General features: G+C 50.5%; 1 protein-coding gene across 1 annotated transcript in view; it reads right to left on the bottom strand.

The window, feature by feature from the left end:
- Window positions 1–20,874, bottom strand: part of NTN4 (netrin 4) — a 32,584-nt gene extending 11,710 nt beyond the window's left edge. Inside the window, exons 1-4 of the mRNA XM_032207740.1 lie at window positions 20,361–20,874; window positions 8,151–8,423; window positions 691–817; window positions 68–256 (exon numbers count right to left, since the gene is read on the bottom strand). Of these exons, the coding sequence (XP_032063631.1) occupies window positions 68–256; window positions 691–817; window positions 8,151–8,423; window positions 20,361–20,834 (1,063 nt within the window). The 5' untranslated portion in view covers window positions 20,835–20,874. The remainder of the gene's footprint in view (window positions 1–67; window positions 257–690; window positions 818–8,150; window positions 8,424–20,360) is intronic.
- Between the last annotated feature and the right edge of the window lie 716 nt (window positions 20,875–21,590).

Below are 21,590 nucleotides of genomic sequence, written 5' to 3'. Positions count from 1 at the left end.
GATCTCACCTTTCCTCTGACACCCTACTCAGCGGGAGCAATTCACTGCCGAGAGGTTGCTGACTTACGTTTGCAGGCGTCGGGGGCGGAGAAGGGCTTTCGCAGGTCCCGGTAGAAGCCCGGCTTGCAGCGCTGGCAGTGCTGCCCTGCCGTGTTGTGCTGACAGTTGTCGCAGACGCCGCCGCTGCGGTTGCCCGATGCCAGCCAGGCATCCATGTCAAAGTGGCAGGTGTCGGCATGCCCGTTACACTTGCACGCTGGGACGAAGCCAAAGGGAACAGCAAGGCTTGTTAAGGCAGTGAGGGGTGTTGGTTTGTGGAAGAGAGAGGCAAAAACCTGAACCAGGTTTTGGAATGGCAGCTCTGGCCTAGGAACCTGTTGGAGTCTGGGTGGGACATATTGCAACCCCCGGCACCAGATGCTGCCGGTGGAAGTAAGGGCTGCGCTGCCACTGCCCTGGGGAACCGCAGCGAGGTGGGACTGCAGCCCAGCACCAGGAGGCCGTACCTCCCCAAAATGTGCCTGACACAACGCTGGCTCCCCATGGGCACCCACCCCACAAATGCATGGTGGCATGGGCTCTCCCCCTGCCCCTTCTCATCTGCTCTCTGGGAAACACATAAGGAAGCACAGGGGGAAGCAATTGGCTCCCGCAGAAGCTCAGGGACGCCACTCCTGGCCGGGCACTTACACTGGCACTCCCTGGGGGCTCCGGTTTTGCCGTCAGCAGCCTGCCAAGGGCGGTCGTTGTAGAGCGGGGCACAGAGCTGGCAGTGCGGCCCCGCCGTGTTGTGCTTGCACATGCACTTCCCGTGGACCTGGGGGGGAAACAGAGCGAGGTCAGATCACCCACAGCAGCACCCGGCGCGTCCCTGGACACCAGGACGGGGCGAGCACAGAGCCTGTCCTGGCGCCCAGAGGCAGTTCTGCAGTTACACGTTCAGCTAGACTGGTACTTGTGGGTTTGCATGTCATACTATCATGTAATCCTTTTTCCTTGTTGAGATCTAAAAGGATCACCAGCAGAGTTTCCAGCTGCAGTATGGATTTCCAGGAGAGATTAAAGGCAGCCAAGGTCCAAAGCGTCCTTGGGAAATACTGTCAAACCTTTCTCTTTTTCTCCCTCCCAGACAGTGAGACATCTATGCCATGCTGCAGCAGCAGCGCTCACCATCTCAATGCCAAGTGCCAACACCAGCGAGCACAAGAAAAAAGAAATGAACCCCCCAGGAACATAGATACCTACTTGTCCTTGCCTTGCAAGGGAAGAACTGGAGACAGCACAAAGATGTCGAGGGACTATACTCAGATACCTTCACGACAGACAGGGAACTGACCAGCTAGAGAGCACAGCGCAAGGGGGTAATTAGAGACGAAAAGCCAGCGTAGCAAGCCGGGTGCCAGCTGCCCGGTCAGCCGCTGGCATTCATCACACTGCTGGCAAAGGCAAAGAAAACAGGATGCAGCCAGAGGGCAGGAGCCGGCAGCCCCCAGACGTGACGGCACTGAGCCCGGGGCAGTCAGTGCTCCCAGCCTGCCGAACCCCGACCTGCCCCCAGCAGAGGTTTGCTTCTCGGTGCAGTTTCACTCAGAGCCCCTCTGCTGCCCGGTGCCTCGCCACCCGCTGCCCCTTCCTTCACCAGCTGCGGGGAAAGCCACGGCCAGGGGGATTTAGCAAAGGGCTCCGCTTCTCCTGCTGCTGCAGAACCCTAAGGGCAGAGCAGGGGACCTGGAGCACCCAGTGAACAACCCCTGCTCGCTGCGTAGGCGCACACGCATGCACACCACACGTGCTCTTGGCTAATGATGACTTTGTGGCTGCTTTATTTTCATGAACAGATTTCAGCTCCCATTGCAGGGGGGTCAGAAATAACCAGTGCAGATAACACTCCAAAACTGGCCTTGAAAGTCCTTGAAAGGCTTTTCAGCAGCAAGGCAAATAGTGAAACCTCCTGAAAACCTTTCAAGTGGTCCTTTCCTGCCTTATTAAAATATCTGGATCACTGAAGCGGGGACAAGTAAAATGCAGCACAGTGACCAGACGGTGTAAGCAACGCACAGATACAGACAGAATTTGACAGAATGCAAAAGTGTCTCAGCTAAAGTGGCAAATGCTAAGATAACGCTGCTTTCTGTGCTATTTTGGCCTCACTGCAGATATCCATTGGTCTGTCTGGCTTATGCAAGTGAGGTCACCTATATGCTTAAATGTGTGATAACGTGTGAAAAGAATGAGAAGCAAATAGAGAAAGGAAACAAAACTTATTTGCCGATGGAATATTTAACTCTCAAAGCGTGTCTCGTGCTTTCACATTTTCATTTTTTGCTACCACTTCTGAACATCCTTCTTCAAACCCTCACTGCCCTGAATTTACACTCCTCCCCCAAAAAACTTCTCACTCTTACACCTGCTCCAGGTAAAGCCCAAACCAACATTACAAGCTACTTCACACACACTTCAAAAACATCTAGCTGCATGGAAACAGAAATCTGCTAAAACAGTATTGCCTGTGGTTAGTGCTACCCTGACCATGGTAGCCTGAAGCACATCTGTGGCCAGACAAATCCTCACCAGCGTGCCCTGCTGCTTGGGCAGAGGCACCCACCGGAGCCGGGACATGCGTGATGAGGAGGGGAAGGCTCCTGAGGCTGCCAGAGGTTGCTGCTGTCAAACTCAGGTGGTCCCTTGGTGCTCTGGTGAGCGTGAGGCCAAAGCAAGAGAGGCATGGGAGAGAATGTGCAAATGTAAAAAATAATAATTAAAAAAAGACCAACAGTCTGTGGAGGGGTGCTTCATCCTGCCGCTGCAAGGGCAGTTTTATGGGCTCTGAGGTGGTGCAAGCCGAGGCAGCTGGCCCTGAGAGAGCCAGCAGGGCTGAGCAGGGCGTGATGCACCTTGTAACGATGGCTTGTAATGCACGTGGGGGAGGGAAATGAGTGGCATCGGTGAAAAGCTTGAAAAGTAACCGGAGAGCCACTCAGGGCGAGCTGGGGGCTCTGTGAAGGACCCCGGGAGGTGCGGAGGGGAGGGGAGGGAAGCGGGCTCTCTAAGAACCTGTTTCTCACAGACACAGTTTAGTTAATACCTTTTTTCCCTATTCCTTTTTTTCCAGAAATGTAATGAAAGTCAGACCTAAGTACTTCAAAAACCTTGCCTCGGGCTGATGTATTTATTCTCTTTCAATAGCATTATAATGATTACCCCCAAAACAGCTCTGCTTTAAAACCCTCTCCATCCTAGCTTTATCCCATTGAAAAAAAATATCTCTTTTTTCTTCTACATAATTCCAGCATGACAGAAAAGGTTTTTATGCATCGGAAACAACAAAAGAGCTGCATATTAGCAAGCCTTTTCTTGTAACCCATGGGCAGACAGGTATTTTTTTGAGTTTTCAAGCAATACTGTGATGGCTAAGGACAAAAGAAAGGAGAAGAGGCAGCAGAAGGAAAAGAGAAATGGCAGCAGGTGAAAAGTGGCCAAGAGGCTGTTTGCACCGGGTGAAAATTCACGCTGGTAAGAGGTGTGTGAGCTCCTGATGCCAGGTGAGGTGCCCTGAGCATCCCTGAGCCAGGGCTGAGAAAGCAGCCTGGCAGAGTGGTGCTGGCCTGGGGCACTTCTCTGGCATCTCAGCATCTCTCGGAAAGGCAGGGTGTGAGCCACACGGGCTGACGTGGAAAGAGCAGATTTTTCCCCCTTTTCACTCACCTCGATTTACATGTAGCTGTAGGGCGTACCCATTTGGGGTCATTACGGAGCACTGCTAAGTACACAAACACAATTCCCAGTGCGTCTCACCGCTCTAAGCATTCACACGGCTCTTGACTCATTTAAGCAGAAAATCCTTTTCATACCATTTTTCATTTTGTCATGGGGTCTTTACATCCCCGTTGGCTTTCACACTGCTTCCCTTCTTAGCCTGACAGCCCAGTCGCAGCGTCACTCATTAGAGGGCACAATGCAAACAGTGTTACAAAAGTTGACTTCTGTAAGATAAACGAGCGGCTGATTTCTATATACAAAGACAGTTGCTAGGGCATGCTTCCTTCCATAGCCTTTTGTTGCTGAATTATTACCTTCCAGCGCTTCCTTTCACACTGCAAATACACGGGCTTTTTGGTCGAATCTTATAAAACGCCTCCCCCCCTATTTATCGCCTTCCAAAATGTTGCACAGGGCGAAAGAGATGCTGTGCTGAGGATAAAACGCACCGAGTCACCTGTTATGGATGCATTCGTATCACGGGAACTCACGCCTTGCAGAGAGCCCAGCAGACACACACTAAAGACAAATTAACGTCCCAAAGGCCTGATTGTCTAAATAGGCTAAATAGCTGGGAGGGGCAACAGTTTTTAATAGACTTGCTTTCTTGGAACTGTTAAAAATGTATTGTAATTATCATTTTTTACTTTCTTGGAGAACGGGCACGATATTAGCCTAGAGGAAAACCGTGCCATTCATGCCGAGTCCCTAACAATGGCTTTTAAACCGTGTTGCACTCAAGCCACTGTGCCAGTTTTAGAAACTGCCTACTGGCTGCTGCCCGCCCGCAGGAAGGTATTGTCTGCCTGAGCACCAGACAACCAAATTTATGCATGAGAAAATTCTCATATCCCATCTCGCTCTTGTGAAAGAATACAAAGTTTGTTGTTCAGGGTGTGGGGGCTGTCTTTTTTTTTTTTTTAATTTTATTATTATTCCTTGTACAATAGGCTTCTGTCAGGGGCTCTGGGGAAGACCTTCAGCATCTTTTGATGTCAGTAACATGACAACAATTTACAGCAGCCACTGGGCTGGCCACGTGGGAAGGGAGAGGGATATTCCCACTGCCCAGCTATGCGGCAGGGCTCTTGCAGCCTTGGACTACTAAAGAAGTGTCTAAGCACATTTGCAACAGTACCAGCTTGGTACGGTAGCAGCACCACACCAAACTTCTTTGGGCACTCCTTAAGCATGTTGAAGCTTCTTCTTCCCTAGGTTGTCATTTCCCATTTCCTCTCTTCAGATCAAAGATGCATACAGTATTGTGTAAAAGCAGGTGAAAGGGGTAAAAGCAGGTGGCCCCAGCAAGGGCACAGCCCTCTGAGACCGACAGCTCAGCCCAACCATGAGAACCACCTGGGTGCTGCAGGGCTTTGCGGTCAGGGAGGGCCAGGGAGTCTCTGAGGCAGATGAAGCCCTGCCCTCACCTTGAGACTGAACTGTGAAGCCAAGGTGAGGGACTTCTGCTCTTGGTTTCCACACTACAGAATGCTACACTGCAAGATCCTGCCTGTCTCCAAGCTGATCTCCTTTGCGACCCTTGCTGGAGTTGCAAGCAAGCCATTGGTGTGCTTTAGCCGGTAAAGGGCCAAGTAGGCACTGAAATAACTCAGTGCACAGCTCCTGAGCTGGATGGACCAGCCCCAAACCCAGTCTTTCATTGGCCGCTGAACACTGGGGGGATCTCCTGTGTCTGTGAATCCATTTCTCTACTCGCACTGCTGTTTCACCATGCAATCGTGCTCACACGCTAATCCAACTACATTGCGTGGTACGGTGTGAGGTGTGTTTGTTCATGCACTTTTTTTTCTTGTCATGCATTGGGCAGATGTTGGCAAGGTTTGGGTAGTGACCCTTTGAATAAATGATGTGGGAGGAGTGAGAAAGAAAAGGCAGAGTAGCCTTGACGTGAAATAGTTTTTTTTCTTACAGCAACTGTCTGGAGTCTGTAATGCCCACTTTTTCTCTGACCTGACTCACAGGGGTCCCAGAGGAGCCTATCCCGTCCTGGTGGACAGAGCTGGACCTGCTTCTGCTGGGGTGAAACGAGCTGTTCTTCATTCACAGAGCCACCCTATTCGCATCTGCCCCCGCACCCAAGGATGTCCTAGGTCAGTATTATCTCATGGCCAAGCCAGACTTTTAGCCTCCCTTCAGCCATTCAGAACATTTTTTCTTCAGAACTGTCAGATTCCCAGCACACGATGGCCCAGCCACCGAGGAAAAATTCATACGATGGGAGGAATGCTGCAGCAGTGGGCCGGGACGAGGTCTCGAGCTGAGCGGGGCACCCTGGCCCTAAACTCACCCAGGCAGCAGCCAGCAGTGTCCCTGCATTCCCGCATGGCTTTGTCAGACTCTATCACCCTCACTGCCGGGGCAGGTGGCCAAAATGCTTCAGGGTTCAGGAGACCTGGCAGCCATGCCTAGTGCTACCAGGATGCGGCGGCTTACAGCCCAGCAGAAACACAAATACACCGCGTCCGGTTCTTCTGCTGGCCAAGCAGGCTCTGAAAACAAGCCTGCAGATAGGATTTTGCCTCTAGGCTGAAAACAAGTGGGGGGTTGAGAAAACTTGTGCATACTTTTTTTGGGAAAAGTTTTTTTTTTTTTTTTTTTTGGAGAATAAGAGGAATCATAAACTCTCATGAAATGTGATGCTGTTTGTCTAATTTAGGGGATGTCCTTCAGGAGTGTTCTGAAGCACAAGCACAAGAACCGAGCCAGATTTTGTATTCACATCAGGAAACGGTAATGTGTTTCCCAGCTTTTGCTGTCCCTGGTTTTACAGTGAAGGTTCTGCTAAAACCCCACGTAGATACAGTTACATACAGAAGACATCTCATGCCTGAACGACTGACTATAATTCTTCAGAACTGTCACTTATGTGACTGGCTTTTTCAGGTGAAATGCACAAAAACTGAAATCTTCCTCTCTTTTCAGAAATTTGACTTCTTCTAGCTAAGCAGCTGCGGATCCTGCAGTCTTTCTGCTCACACACATGCGTGAACATGTCTTGCTGCCATCTTGGACACGACACAACTCCCTGCTCCCACCTCAGAGCAACGTGCTGGCCAGCCGCTGGCACAGCTGGGGCTTGGCCTCAGGCGTCCTGGTCTTATGGTATAAAAAGGGGCAACGGGAGAGGAAACACCTCAGCACTCGAGGAGACACCTCTGCACACCCCGACCCTCCAGCAGAGCCCCTGCTGCAAAGCATGGGGCTAGGTCACCCTTAGGCTGCCCCGTGCCCTGTGGGCCATGCAGAGTAAGCTCTGAGGCACCGCAGAATGAGTCAGCCTGACTGCACACACGTCACTGTTGGGACTCTTGCCACATTTATAACTGGAGTTTACTTTCCCAGTCCCCTGGGGCTGGTGCAAGGGCTTGCTGCTATTTCTTGCTTTGTTTTTCAGCGCGATTCTGGCAGCGGCTCCTTCCCACAGCACCGCCTGCTACCTGTGCACTGTGATTTCCATGGGCTGTAGCTGTACTGGAAGCGTATTTGGCTGCAGTCTCTGCTGTAACTCTCAGCGGTGCTCAGGGGCACACTCCCGTGCAATTGTATCACACTGAAATAATCCCAAGTAAACAGCTCCTTTCAAAGGCTTTCACTCAGGGAACATCTGGGAAAACCAGAGCAGCGCTACTTGAAACAGGCTTATCAATCATAGCGCTGCATGCTTTCAAATTTGTATATTTTCAAGATGTTGCAAGACCAGCTCTATTAGAAGGGAAACATGATGTCTGCTTCATGTTTGAGACCATAATTTAACTCAAATGAGAGTTCCCCGAAGAGCTGGAGAGATGCCAGACCTCCTTACCTCAAGTAATTGGCTTACATTTTTATGATCTTCCCCTTTTTCACATTGTTCAGTGCAATATATTTAATGGCCCTGGCTTTCCCTACAGCTCCTCTGCCAGCACAGCCAGTCCCTTTAGGGCTGGCCAAGAAGGGAAGAAAGGACACAGCGCATTGGGGTGTCCCCGGGCTGGCAGGACGCAGGCACGCCGCTGCTCGGGAAGGCATTGGCATTGGCCTGCCACGTCTGGGCTTTGTGTCTTGGTTGGTCCCAAGGGATTTCAGCTCTGAGCTCCTGTGAAGGGAGTCCCCTGGAAACCAGGTAACAAGGTTTTTACTCAGAGCTGGTATTGCAAAGTGCAATGGAAAGCCTGGGAGTGAGAGCCAGCCCTCCCGCCCCTCAGCTCAGGACCCAACCCCGTCTCTGAGGATGCTCCAGAAGCAACGGCAAGCTCTGCTCCCCCTCGGTCGTCAAAATGCCCTTCATTTATTGTATCAGATATTGTGCTATCACTAGTTAGCATCCAGGCTGACAAGGGAGCCAGAAACGTTAACATTTTAAGGAGCCACTGCCGAGCACGTGTACGTACCACTTGGAAAACGCCGGCCGCCTTGACAGGCCGGAACCCGCTGACGGGGACGCAGCGGTCGGCGTGGCCATTGCAGAAGCAGCTGCCCTTCACAATGAAGTCGTAGACGGCGTAGTGTGGGGCCGGTGGGGCCTGCGGGGCCGGCAGGAGGCAGGGGCAGCTCTGCCGCTCCAGCAGCCGCACGCGCAGGTTGGTCACCTTCAGCTGCGCCTGGGCTTCCGCACTGTAGGGGTCCTGGGCGGCGAGGGGCGGCGAGAGGGCTCGGTATATCACCTGCACAGAAAGGAGGTGTCAGCGGTGTGGGACCGTCCCCGGGACACGTGTCCCTGTCCCCCTCGTGTCTCTAGGTGCACCCAGTCTGGTCCCTGTGGTGTCACCAACTTAAATTTGGCCATTAACACACCGCGGCTGACCGGCAGCCCTGTGGGTGGTCATCGGGCGGGGGAGTCCTCACCGACATCTCTCCTTCCCTCCACGCTTATTTTTTAACAAACAAAGCTTGGATTTCCAAATATTTGGCTCCTGTCAGTCCCGGGCCACTTCCTAGTGGAGAAGTGACTCGGTGTGGCAATTAGTGACAGCGAGCTGATAGTCGAGGAAACCGAGATAAGAAAGAATGAAAAGTTGGGAGTTCCAGAGGCTTAAACAAATACTTATCAGTCAGTCTTTAGTTTAACTTCAGTCTGATTGAATAGGTAAATATTGTCTCAAACTGAAAATCAAGAGCACTAGATAAAAATAACTAATTTTCGTTAAGAGGTTTATTTTAAACTTGTTGGGCCGGCTGCCTGCAGTGTGACACAGAACCAGCGTGGGACCCGCACAGCTGCCGTTCACACGAAATGACACATTTATGACACATGTATTAGTCACCAGAACTTCTAATTTATGGCTTGCACTTTTTAAATGGTTAAATACCCCTCCGCTAACTAGCTCCTGAAGGCGTGATGAATCACAATATTTGCCAGCACCAGTTAAATGAGGCTCTTGGCAATGGTTTGAGTGTGACACAGCCTCGTGGGCTGAGGCTCTGCTTCCAGCAGCGGCTTGAATCCACCTGAAAGGCTGGGTAGCGGTGCCCCTTGTGCGGCAGCAGTGAGTCTGATGAGGGGCATTACCGAATAGCAACACATTTCAAAAGCTGTCTTCTTTCCTCTCTTTCAGGAGCATAGGCATTTTTCCTGCTTTCCTAAAATATATATGGAGCCAGTATGAACAGAAACCCAGATGATCCGAGCGATCAGGCTCTGTGCCTCTCCCCAGGGCAAGTTATTTACCCAAACTACATCAGTGTCTTTCTGATTGCACTTACTCACTAGTGGCTTTGTGAACACAAGATGTTTTCAGGCATGGAAAGAAAATTCCCTGGAAAACATCCACACTGGAGACATTGATGCCTTTTTAGTGGAGATGATGGAAAATGCCTGGCTGAGAATTTTCTGTAAAATCTAGCATTTTGGGTTCCTAGCATAAAATGCATCTCAGAGAAGTCTTTGTTTGTCCTGACTCAGATGGGAGTGGTGAAGGAAATACAAAAACTGGAACAATTTATGCTATATGCAGCTACAGACTTTCTTCTGATTATTTTCAGTTTGACTTGTTTATCAGTCCCATTTTAATGCATGTGACTGATGCGTGTAACCCCAGTAAAGGCAATGCGGATAGAAATCAATAATCCTGAGTGCCTTCGCACTGAGGAAGTTAAATCATGCTGGTGAGGAATTCAGGGGGAGTCACACCACTGATCTCCATGAAGCCAGTATTTCAGCTCAGGCCCTAAATTGTTACAAACATGTCTTTTTATGGCTGCTTGAAAACAGTGATGCTAAACATGAGCCCTATCTGCAGTCCCCAGGGGCTGCAAAGAGCGGTCTCCCAGCTGCTGCCCTGCACCGCTCCAGCCGGGCTCCAGCGAGCAGCACAGAGCAAAAGGGGAGCCTGGCCTCAGCCCTGCCACCGCAGTAAACACCCCCACTTCCCCCACCCAATGCCAGTGGGTCTGTTTTAATAAGATACAGAACGGTCATTCTAACATGTAAGTCGCCACACAAATCACGATTCTCTGCTCTGTCCCAGCCGATTGAGTTGCAGCCCCTAGAGGCTGCACAATAAGGTCAAGGACGTGTTTCCCAGCAGGATTTCCCTGGTCAGCTGTTAACCCTGCGGATTCACCCCAGCCCGTCTCTGGAGCAATCCCAGCACATCACTGGGGTGACACCACCCTCATGCCGCTGTGGAGGGTCCACACCCCTGCGCTGCCCAGCACCCCAACCCCACGTACACCTGCACATGGGGTTTGGCTGCTGCCTGGCCGGGGTGTCTCTGCCTTCAAAGCCACTGTGCCTGCTACTCTTTGCAACACAAAAACACTGTAAAAAGTGGTGCCCGAGGCTCCTGCCAAAGAGAGCTTTGTCGTGATTACACAAAGATGCATAGCTCAGCAAGGTGCAGAACATCCTTTTTGATAAATGAAGCCATTTCTGCTCTCATAGTGCAAGGCCCCTGCCTTGGAGGGATGGAGAGCGCTCCACCGTGCACAGGGAAATGCACCTGCTCAGCAAAGGGAGCGATGGCACCAAAATCTAGCTTTCTGCACACAATGAGCCTCACCAGGAAGCACCCCGCGGTGAGCAGAGCTCTGGCTTGCTGGCCTCCATGTAAGTGCTTTACTGACAATATGCCAAAAATTAGTGTTATGATGTTAGGTAGATGGTGTGATTCCTCCCACATGACAGTCAGCACCGCACATGATAGTGAAAGGTGGGAGGACTGGATCTCTACATCAGCAGCTGTTTGGTGTGTGCATTACGACAAATTTCTATTTTGTAGAACAAGTAGGAAGTGATAAATTGAAAACTCACAGCACTTCTATGCTGAACATGCCATTATACATCCTATCAGAAAGGCATTTTCATCCCCATTGCTGTGAGCTCACTGTAAATCTTTTGACGTTTGGGATTCTTCTTAAGCACATTCCCAGGAATCAAATCTTTGTCTCAGCTTCCATTTAAAAATAAGTATCTAGCAATAGGTTGTATCTGAGAAGCAAATGTCACTAGCTAGGAGGGAAACAAAATGAATATCTGTCTTCGAAACAAAATACCAAGTGATTTTCAGGGTAATGTTCCTTGGAAGCCACGTGGAATTGTGCTGCTGTCTCCCATGTCCATAAATGTGATGTTTGCATGAAGCAATGTCAACAGAGGTGTGATTTAAGACTTGCACAAGGATATCTGTGTGGGGGGAGAAGTGTCTCTGCACAGCCAGATAGGGTGCTGAGGAATCCTCATCCCCAGGAAAAATGTCCAAGGAAAAGGCAATGCTTTCAATAAAAAATGGAAATGCAGACTGAAATCCCTGCATTAGGCCATGACCCTGTGATGTGTCCCGATGCCAGCCACCACAGCGTGGTGCCTGGAGCCTGCTGCCAGCCCCGGCCAGGCGCTGCCCCTCTCCCCACGTCCTGGGGGTCGCACCCCAGCCAGCCCCACAGCGGTGCTTGGCTCCCAGTGGGATGGCCAGGGCTGTATGGGATGGCTGGGAGCACCCCATGCATGCTGTGGGCTGGAAATGTGCTGCTCTTCAGCCAGGCTGCCTGCGGTTTGGGCACACAGAAACACTGACTCCCCCTAATTAATTTTCACAGCATTTCAATTTCCTCACGGGGAAGCTCTGTCATGAGCAGCTCTTGATCTGCTGATTATTTCACGTTTTTTTGCTCGAGTGGCGCAAGAAGGCTTAGCTACTTTCCATTCCCCAGATGCAAAAATGTAGCCCTGAATATAAATAAAACGGTGGCTGCGAGCATGCTGCACTCAAGTAACCGCTTGCACCACAATGACCTTGATTTATAAATACATAAAAGTCCCTTTGCAAGAAGTACCCTACTATGTTTACACTCGAAAGGCAATGAAAGGGCATCTTTATATATATATCCACAGTGGGAAGGAAAATGCTAATGAATGATGCTGAGAACAACAAAATAGGCTCTGAAGTCACAGAGACCCAAGGAAGTCAACAAAACCAGGGCAAAGCCATCCACATGAGTCACGGGCACATCCCAGGCCACCAGAGCCTCCACCCGCCACCGGCCTTTGTTGAGATGCACGTGGCTGCAGCGATAAAGGGGGCTCTTCGGGTCAGAAACACCCCTGAGGTTTAAGAGACACCTACAGGAGAAACAGGCACCTGTGGAGGCAGGGTGCAGGGACACACAGCTCTGCGTGCACGCCCCGTCCCTGTGCTCTGCGCTTCCCAAAGGCCTCGACCCAAACTCATCACCCCGAGCCTGGAAGGCATCAGGAGATGGTTTGCAAACAGCAATAAACAGCAGCAGCAAATAACGCAGAACGGGTAAGTGGATGGGGGAGTCAACGAGCATGGAAACAAGCCAACAAACAAGTAAAACAGCAGAAATAAAAGTAATAAACAAACATTAAAAACATCACCACACTGTTATTTGGTTGTAAAAGCCAAAGCAGTGACACCGCCTGAAGTGGTCTGTGGTTCCTTTCCAACTTTTTCCTTCATGGCTGAAGAAATTTGCCTTAATGTCCAGTCTAAACCTCCCTTGCCACAACCTGAGACATCTGCCACGTTCCTTCCATGGCTGTTCCCAGAGGCGAGGGCTGTGTCTGCAGAGCAGTTGAAGCCTTCTCGTATCTTTTAGGTTAGCCTCCTACTGAAATAGGCTTTGTGCCATTACTCTGTGTGTGTAGCTATGCAGCTGCTGATCAGTGCCCTCTAAAAAATGTTGAAACTACCAGATAACTTCAATCATATTTGACAGATATCTTAAAAGCAGTAAGTTTTTAAAAGGTTTACAGAAACAGTCTTGGTCCTTCACAGAATCAGACCTGGTGGACTCCTCTCCCTGGGAAGGCCATTACGACCCCAATGCTGGTACCCTCAATTATTTGGTGTATTACCCCCACAACAAGCAAAAGAGCTAGTAGAAAAGAAACCCACACATATCTGTGCTGTGCTGTGCTCATTGCAATGACCTGAGGCTAAAAAAAGACTCTTTGCAGGTGCTGTAAATAATTCACATGATGTGGGAAGTTCATCAGCCTAAACCAGGCCGGTGGCACCCACCAGCTCCTCCAGCATACAGCTTTGCTTTTCTGCCTGTGGGAGCATGTGGACTGCAGGGAGAAGGAGCCTCTCTGTTCCTTGGGGAAAGGTCTGGCCACCCCCTGCACAAGCACAGCATCACCTGGGTGAGACCAAACAGTCAGAGAAACTGGGGGACCTGCCACAGCGAGAAGCACTCTGTCCACATCCCCAAGAGATGGCCGCACCACCCTGCCACGTGCCACCAACAGCAGTCCACTGAGCTCCTAGAGATGCTGGAGAAACAGCACTCCTGCAGTTATGGACATTTCATACACGTTGACAAAGAGGAACATGTGGCCTGTGCCTACAGCCCTTCTGCAATCTTTTACAGCACATAAAACGAGGCAAATAACCCCTTGTCTCACCATCCAAGAGTTACACAATCTTACAGAGACTTCTAAAAGAAAACCCAGCTATTTCAAATAACTGTCCCCTGTGAGAGCCTTGACAAGTTAATTTATACCAGTGCAATGTTTGTCTTTTGGGAAACTCAAGGCATTGCTCTGCCATTCTCAAAAGTGAGAAGCTGTGCGCAAAAAGCTCCTACTCCTACGTGGCAACCTACACGGTGAGGGGCTGAAAAATGCACAGGGAGAACCGGGCAAGAGCCCCAGTGTTCCTCCAGCATCCTTTACATCTCTGGCAACCATCAGGCAGGTAAGGACCATCTTAGCTTCCCCTTAAGATCCTGGTGCACAGTTTTATCAGATGAAAAGCAAACCCTGTGAGGTCGCGCCGGTCTTCATTCAGGTGATGATCACAGAAGTAATGTTTGGGTATGGAAGACCAAGAAAACCTGGAGCTACATCCGAGGAGGCAGAGAAAGAACTGGATGTGCTCGTCCAGCTGGCTGGCTCCCCGGGGCCGCAGGACAGCCCCTCACAGCTTCTGCTGCAAAAGCCTGCAAGGCAGCAGGTTAGCCTGGAGAAATGAATGCCTGCAACAGTGCTGGGGATCCAAAGGATTGCTTCCAGCCTAAGTGTAACTCGATTTCATGAATATTTTTCAACTCCTTTTGTCTATAAAGAAAAGGCTTTGTGTCTGCAGAGCTGGCTGCTTATTATTGCAGTGGAAGCCATTCAGCGCCCAGGAGCTATAGTTAATTTGGGGAAGAAGAACATCTGTCTGAATTGTATGCAAATATGCACAGTCAGAAAGGCCGTGAGAAACAGCATCCCCCTTTCAACCTACACTACAGATTTTGACAATGGCAACGGGACATGGGGGATGCAGCGCAGAGACCAGTTATAGAGAGGAGAGCCATGGCTTGCGTCTCTGGTAAGTTTGCTTTGGATGTAAACTTATTTTCTTCCTGGAAATGTTGCCCAGGCAGAATTTGAGGTCTTTGACACTTGTGTGGGATGTTGAATGCCAGTAAATGCTGGAAGCCTCATGCCAGTACCTGTTGTGCACGTCGATTCATCTCAGATTAAGTCCCCATCAGCTTTTGATCCAAGACTTGTGGGATGTGGCGATTCACTGCTTCAGGTTACACACCTTTCATGTGGCCATTTGTGTCCAGGAAGCCCAAAGAGAAATATGGCAGCCACACTTTACAGCCAGGTAGCTGGGAGCTGAACAAGTGATCCAGTCTTCCCTTCATGCCAGCAAGGAGCAGTGAAGCGAAGCAGTGGGCTGCAGTGCTGGAAGAGAGGCTCCAGCTTCATGGCTAAAATCCTGCGGCCCTTTTCTCAAGGGAAGCAATAACCCTGCTAACAAGGCCAGATGCCAATTTAGAGAATTAAATTCTCCCTACCCAAATTCCTCTGGTTTCACGTGGGTATGGTGCTCTTTACTTCCTACATGAGAACCTAAGTTTGGAAAGGGTCTCCTGGAGCCCTGGAGCCCACTCCTCCTCTTGCTGGCAGCTGACAATATATAATATATATCCCTTTTCACAGACTGGTCAAGCTCCCTCCTAGGAATATGTTTTTGCCATAACTGCAGGCTGATCTTGAAGCCCGGATCTGCAGTAGTTAGAAACTTGCTGTTTTAAACAGGGGACTGCCGGCACGCACTATTAAACACTGGCTATGCTCCATCCCAGAGGTGGCTGCATTTCAATAGCTGGCCAAGCCGAGGGCCAAACTCCAAGTGCCAAAAACCCTGGGACAGCCAGGGAGAAAAGGAGACAATGAGGCCTTACTGTGGGTGGGCTGCAAAGGGGGAATCAAGCGGAGGATCGCTGGGCAGGTGGGACAAACTTCTTGCCCTGGTCCCTGGTCCACCAGCGGTGCTGAGCTCCCCAGGAGGCCCAGCAAGGGGACACATCTCTGCTTCAGGACAGCTGCAGGCCACAGTAGTCCCAGCCTGGCCCAGAGACCCGGCAGGATCATCCCTGGTCCTCCACATGTGGAAAACTTTAAAAGTAGGTGTTGGTGCCTGGAAAGCTGTTCTGTCACTCGCCCCTGGTGGTGCCCAAACCCTGGAGGGCAGGTGCCTTTCGTGGTCAAATTCCCTGGGTACCAAAGGTTCATCTCTGCATGTGCTTGGAGCTGTCCTTGTACTGTGTTCTCTCGGGCACAAGTGAAAATGAAGCTCAGGTTTCCCATTTTTACCTGAATCTGCCCTGTACTGAACTATCAGCCACCAAAGCGTGGGATTTTTAGGTTCCCACATCATATCATTGACTCTGCCCTGACTTCATTTACTTTGTGTCATTTATATTTTCCCTAGAAATCCTCATTTTTGTACTTATGAAATAAGGACCCCTGTATTTCACAAAATTCATGGACACAATGCAAAGAGCTGTGCTGCATCTGGCCATCACCCCCATCACTCCCTGGGTAAACAGGCGCTCCTTCACACGCAGCACTTTTGTACAGAGCCCAGTAAGGAGCATTTTCCAGAGGACAAAATGATCAGGAAGATGCTGTTAAAAAGGCTTATTATTATTTGTATTATTTTTTTTTTTCCTTCAAAATGTACTTTTACAACTTGTAGAGATGGGACAAGGTATGAAAATGTAATTCTGCAACTATGCCCTCACCTGTCCCATGCACTACTGAACAGGACCAGCCAGGACCAGAGCAATGTATATTTACCTTCAGTTAATAATGCCAATCATAAGTTTGAAAACAAGCTTATTTAGGCCTAAAAGGCAAAAAATGGGCAAAAGCTCCTGGGCTGCAGCAGATTGTTCCTACAACCCCAAAATCAGGGTACCAAAATACAAGCCACCGAGTACCTTTAACTCCTGTTTGTGTCACCAAGTGTTAACACTGCTCGCTGTCTGTCAGGGCCAAACTTGTGAGGAGCAGGACAAAACTTAAGTTTTGCTGTGCAGAGTTAATTTCAGGTAGAACCAGTAGGGCTGGTGTGCAAATCGTTAGGGAACAGAGGCAGGCTGCATGCAGTAACAGTGCAAGGCGAGGCACTGCAAGGTTTCTCTGCTACAGAAAGCACATGAGATCAATAAAATGCTCAGTAAGACACACACATGCACGCCCCACAGTAAAAGAGTGGTATGAGACGTTTCAAACGTCAGCAGCGTGTTAGAGTTTGTTGCTGGAAAACAGTCAAACTGCAAATACGCCTCTCCTATTAATAGCAAATAGCAACAATGGCTGAAGTCTCAAAGTGATTTATTAGCAGTATTCTGAATAGATGAACACTCAAATAAGTTACTAATTTACTAAAATCTTGTCAAGGAGACTCTGCTTCAGTAGGTCCTTTTATCCCGGAGCTTGTCTAAATGGGGACACTCAGGCGAGCTAATCTGAATTGACCACAGATGGGAATTTAAAGTGAATGAGATAATTGCATTGCAGAGTGGACAGTCACCCTCATGCACAGTTACAGAACCAACATCTGCTAAGAGCCCCTTCTAGATGAGCCTTTAACATGGATCCCTAGTCCAGGAGAGTTTTAAGATTAGCCTGTACAGGAAGAAACATTAATATGAGCCAAAATACGGGAGGGAAGATGGCCTTTTACACGTGCTAATAAAAACGGCATTCCTGTCTGAGCACAACACTGAAAGAGTTTATTTCTGCATCTTGTTTACTTAGATCAGATTATATTTGGCTGGTGAATCAGTTTTGATTTCCCTTGCAGTAATGTGGCTGAAGAGTTACACCCTGGAAAACCACAAAAATACCCTGGGTTTGTGGCACATTTGTAAGATCCAGGCTAAAACTTGGTCTTAGCCTTTCTCTTAAAACACTGATAATGTAAGGCTGGCACTCAGAGGTTCCTGCCTAGGTTAAACGAACCCCTGCTGTGAAACAATTCACTAAACTGAGCATGGGGAGAGTCTTCAGTGACCTCTTTGCATGCAGCTGATCCAAAATTATTCCCTGACAGGGAAGGGGTTTGTTTTCCCTTTCACAGTTGTGCAAGCCTGGCCCCTCTGCCTGGCAGGTGCCTGAGGCTTGCTGGAAAGCCGGGCTGGCTGTGGTGGAGTTTCCTCCTCCTTCCTGCCCACGCGGGAAGGGGACAGCCTGGCCGTACGTGCGGAACCACAGGAGCTCTGAGTACACGCTTACCTGGAAGCACGTGCTTAATTCCACTGACAAAACCTTTAAGACCCAAAACCAGGGCATCGGGTTCCTGAAAGGAACTGCCAAGTCCTTGGAGGGCAGAAGAAATGCAAAAGGTCTGAGTTTTCTTTTCTTAAAGAAGCACACAGTAAAAAATGAAGCAGACACGTTTGCTCCAAATTAACACATAGGACTTGATAAAAAGAGGCCACGACCCACTGAATACAACAAGCTTCTGCCTCTGCTGCCCTGAAATGGGGCTTGCAGGCACCAGAAATGTGGATCATAGAACCATAAAGGTTGGAAGAGACCTCCAAGATCATCTGGTCACCCTACCACCAGTGTCACCCACCAAACCATGTCCCTAAGCACCACGTCCAACCTTTCCTTGGACTCCCCCAGGGACAGTGACACCGCCACCTCCCTGGGCTGCCTGCACCTTGCAGACAGTGAAAAGCAGGGACCACCAGCCCAGGTCTGCTGAACTCTGATGATCTTTAGGGGTGAGCAGCCACCTCTTGAGACCACCCTGAGCTTTGCAAATTACTCATCCCAAGGAATGGGCAGCAGTTCCTGAGCTGCCAGCAGCAAGCAGAAACCCCTCCGTCCCGCAAAACGCTGCCAGATCCTGCAGGCCCTGACTCCGTGCCTGGAAATGCACATGTGGTGTTGATATGTTTGAAGTGGGAGAAAGTGGTATATAGATGGTGTGATACGCAGTCTGGATCATGGGTTGTAGCTGTTACATGGCACTAAAAAGCTATCGAAAGTTTAAAAAGAAATCCAGTAGCACTTATGGAATTTATGTTTGTGCTTTAAAGAAAACTGTGGAAACTGAGCTGCAATTAAATAATACCCTTGGACATTTCAGATGACTGCATCTTTAAAACCACTGTTTCAAGTGAAATTACTGTTTCCATATGTCTGGAATTAGGTACAGCCAGAAGTGGGAGTAAAGCACTGCATAACTCCGAACAGAACACAAAACTCCGATGTTTCTTTAGGTGAGATACATGTTGCTATTGGCAGTTAGGAGTAATTGCTGGAATGTAGCACACTGTAATAAATTAAATGCGATATTTGCTAAGCATGCACGCTTGCCATCTGGTCACCAGAAAGTTGCTGTTATTACTTTGCAGGTAAACAGAAGTGGTTTTTAAGTGCAGGGAACTGAAGTGTGCCATGTAAATAAAATCTTATAAGCTCCAGCCTCTTGGACTCAACTTTTGTTTAAGCCCTGGAATAATTAAATGATCTTGACTTTTACAGCTTCTCTGCAATAACACAAACTAAGGCAATGCCAGAAGAAGGGATCCTGCAGAAGCAAGCTCGGTACACAGCCTGTTTTGCAGCAGGCTACCGCAGACGCATCAAACAATACCAGATTTCTGTCTTTCCTGAAATAGGCACTGGTTTCGACATACAAGAGCCCCAATCCTGCTGTACCCTCACACTGCACCGACCTGCAGAGGGATTTGCAAGGCCAGGATTTGCACAGGTTGTTGCCAGACACAGCCCTCATTCTGGGTGCTGACACATTACTTCTATGGGAAGATGGAGGGAGAAGAGAAGAGATCACTTTCTCTTGTGGATCCCTTCCAACTCAGCATATTCTATGATTTTATGTTTCTCTTGCACACCAAATGAGTGTGTGCTACTGCCCTTTGCTAGTCGAATGGAACAACAGTGGGCCAGTCTGGCATGTCCAGAGATCTTTTTTTCTGAGCTGACAAGGGCATTACTGAGCTTCTCCTAGAGCAGGATGTCGGCTGCTTCCTGAGATGCAGCTGAGATGCAACCTGGTGAGCAGCTCCCTGTGTTTCTGCAGAGAGGGGCTCCGAGCATGGCGAAGGTGACCCTAAAAGATGGGGGTAGGGTGGGAAGCCATGAATGGGGGATTCTTCTGAGATGTGGATGCTGGTCTGCAAGGACAGGACCTTCGCCTCAAAACATATTATCAGTGGAAAAATGCAATGACAGCATTTATCAGTGGAAAACCGGCACCCTGATTCATGAATTAGGTTTGCTCCTCTCTGCATGCATCAGAGTGAGGCTTTCCTTCGCCGTTCAGCCCAGCCCGTGGGATGAGGCCACTAGAGGGAGCAGCCTGGCGGCCAGCGATGGTCCCAGGGGACCCCTGCCCAGGTGGGGACCCCATGGAGCAGTGGCCAGGCTGGGTGTCCAGTGTGACATTGCCAGTAATTCCTGGCAGGATGGGGAAGGGTTCTGCTTGTAGCACCTCCAGATGCACCATTTACTACCTGTAGTCTCTGCTACTGAAAATATCTTGTTTTTCATGTGTATTTTTTCTCTTATATTTTTTTCCCACATTATTTCCACTTGGGAGTAAGCGTGAAGCTGGTAAATTCCCACATCTTTGGACCTTCTCAGTCCCCAAGCTCCCACCGTGTCCATGCTCATTCACCAGGTGAGGGATGAGCAGCTTTGGGGGAAAAACAGCGGGACTAGGAACCCAGAGAGGCGAGGGGCAGGAGGATGCCTACATTACCTGGAACACACCTTGTGAAATAAATGGGCTTAAAGGGGAGCCCAGTGCAGCAAAATGAGCAACACAAGCCCCAAGCAGAGCAGAGGGCTGTCCCGGCAGACTCACCTCTCCTCCGGTGCAGGGGAAGGGGCTGGAGTATCTGGAGGTGCACAGGGCTCCCTTCCTCGCCACGTCGTCCTCCAGCCCAAAGGCTGCGGAGCAGTTGGCAGCAAAATACTTGTAGGGCTTCCAGGTCTTGCCGAAGTCCTGCGAGCGCTCCAGCACCATGGCCGCTGGCCGGGGCGACTTGAAGACCAGGATCAGGTGCGTGAAGTAGAAGGCGGCCTCCAGGTCCAGCCGGATGGTCTCCTGCGGGGCGTCCCCGGCCGCCTGCCACCACGTGCGGGGCCGGCGGAAGGGGGAGTCGGCCATGGCGGCGGGGGGATGCGCCAGCCCCGCGTGGGCCCCGCTGCAGCGGCCGCAGGCAGGGGGCTGGCAGCGGCGCGCGGCGTCCTCGGCGTAGGCGCAGAAGGACTCGGCGGCATGGCGCCCGCAGGCCGTCTCCGTCCGCAGCGCCCGCCCGTGGGCCAGGTTGCCCATCCGGGGGTTGCAGGCCTTCTCGCATGGGCTGCCCGCCCCGGCTGCACTGCCCAGGCCTGGAAGGAAAATGAAGTGACTGCGGGATGTGTTTTGGGGCTCTGCCACACACCCTGAGGCTGTGCCGCACTCAACCACGCACCACCCTAGCACAGCTACATCCCTGGTGCCCATCAACCCGTCAAGGAGGTGCACCGCCACATGGCACTCTCCTTGCAGCTTAGCACATCTAAAACAGCAAAACAAAGCAAAACAAAAAAAAAAAATGCAACCCCACCCTCAGGGCTTCCCTGTGCTTGGGAAAATCCCGAGCAAGAATTGTAAAGGGATGAGAAGGGAGAGAGGGCGGGAGGAGGGACGCCTGCACCTCGCCCTCCTGTCTCAGGCAGCTGGGCAGGGCAGGGAGGAGGCACCCAGGGACTGTGGCCACCCGTCCCCGAGGCCCTGGAGGGGACCCAGGCAGTGCTGGGGATGGGAGCAAGGCAGAAGAAAGGTGACGTGCTTCTGCCCCCATCTCGCCATGGCACATCGGGTGTGGGGGCACGGGAGCTGCTGCGAGCATCTCTTTCAAACAGTGACCCCAAACCCTCACCCCCATTTCCCTCCCCTCCTTTCCAACCCCAGATCTCCCCACAGTCCCAATCTGCTGCACAGGTTGAATCGACACGCTGCTGAAGTTTGGGAAGCCTGTCACCAATGTGTGTAAAGCAGGGCTGGGGGGGGGGGAGGAATAAATCCTTGGCTGAAATGACGCTGGCA

This window comes from Aythya fuligula, chromosome 1 (genome assembly GCF_009819795.1).
Source record: "Aythya fuligula isolate bAytFul2 chromosome 1, bAytFul2.pri, whole genome shotgun sequence".
Classification (NCBI taxonomy): domain Eukaryota; kingdom Metazoa; phylum Chordata; class Aves; order Anseriformes; family Anatidae; genus Aythya; species Aythya fuligula.
This window is presented reverse-complemented; position numbering and strand designations above follow the sequence as displayed.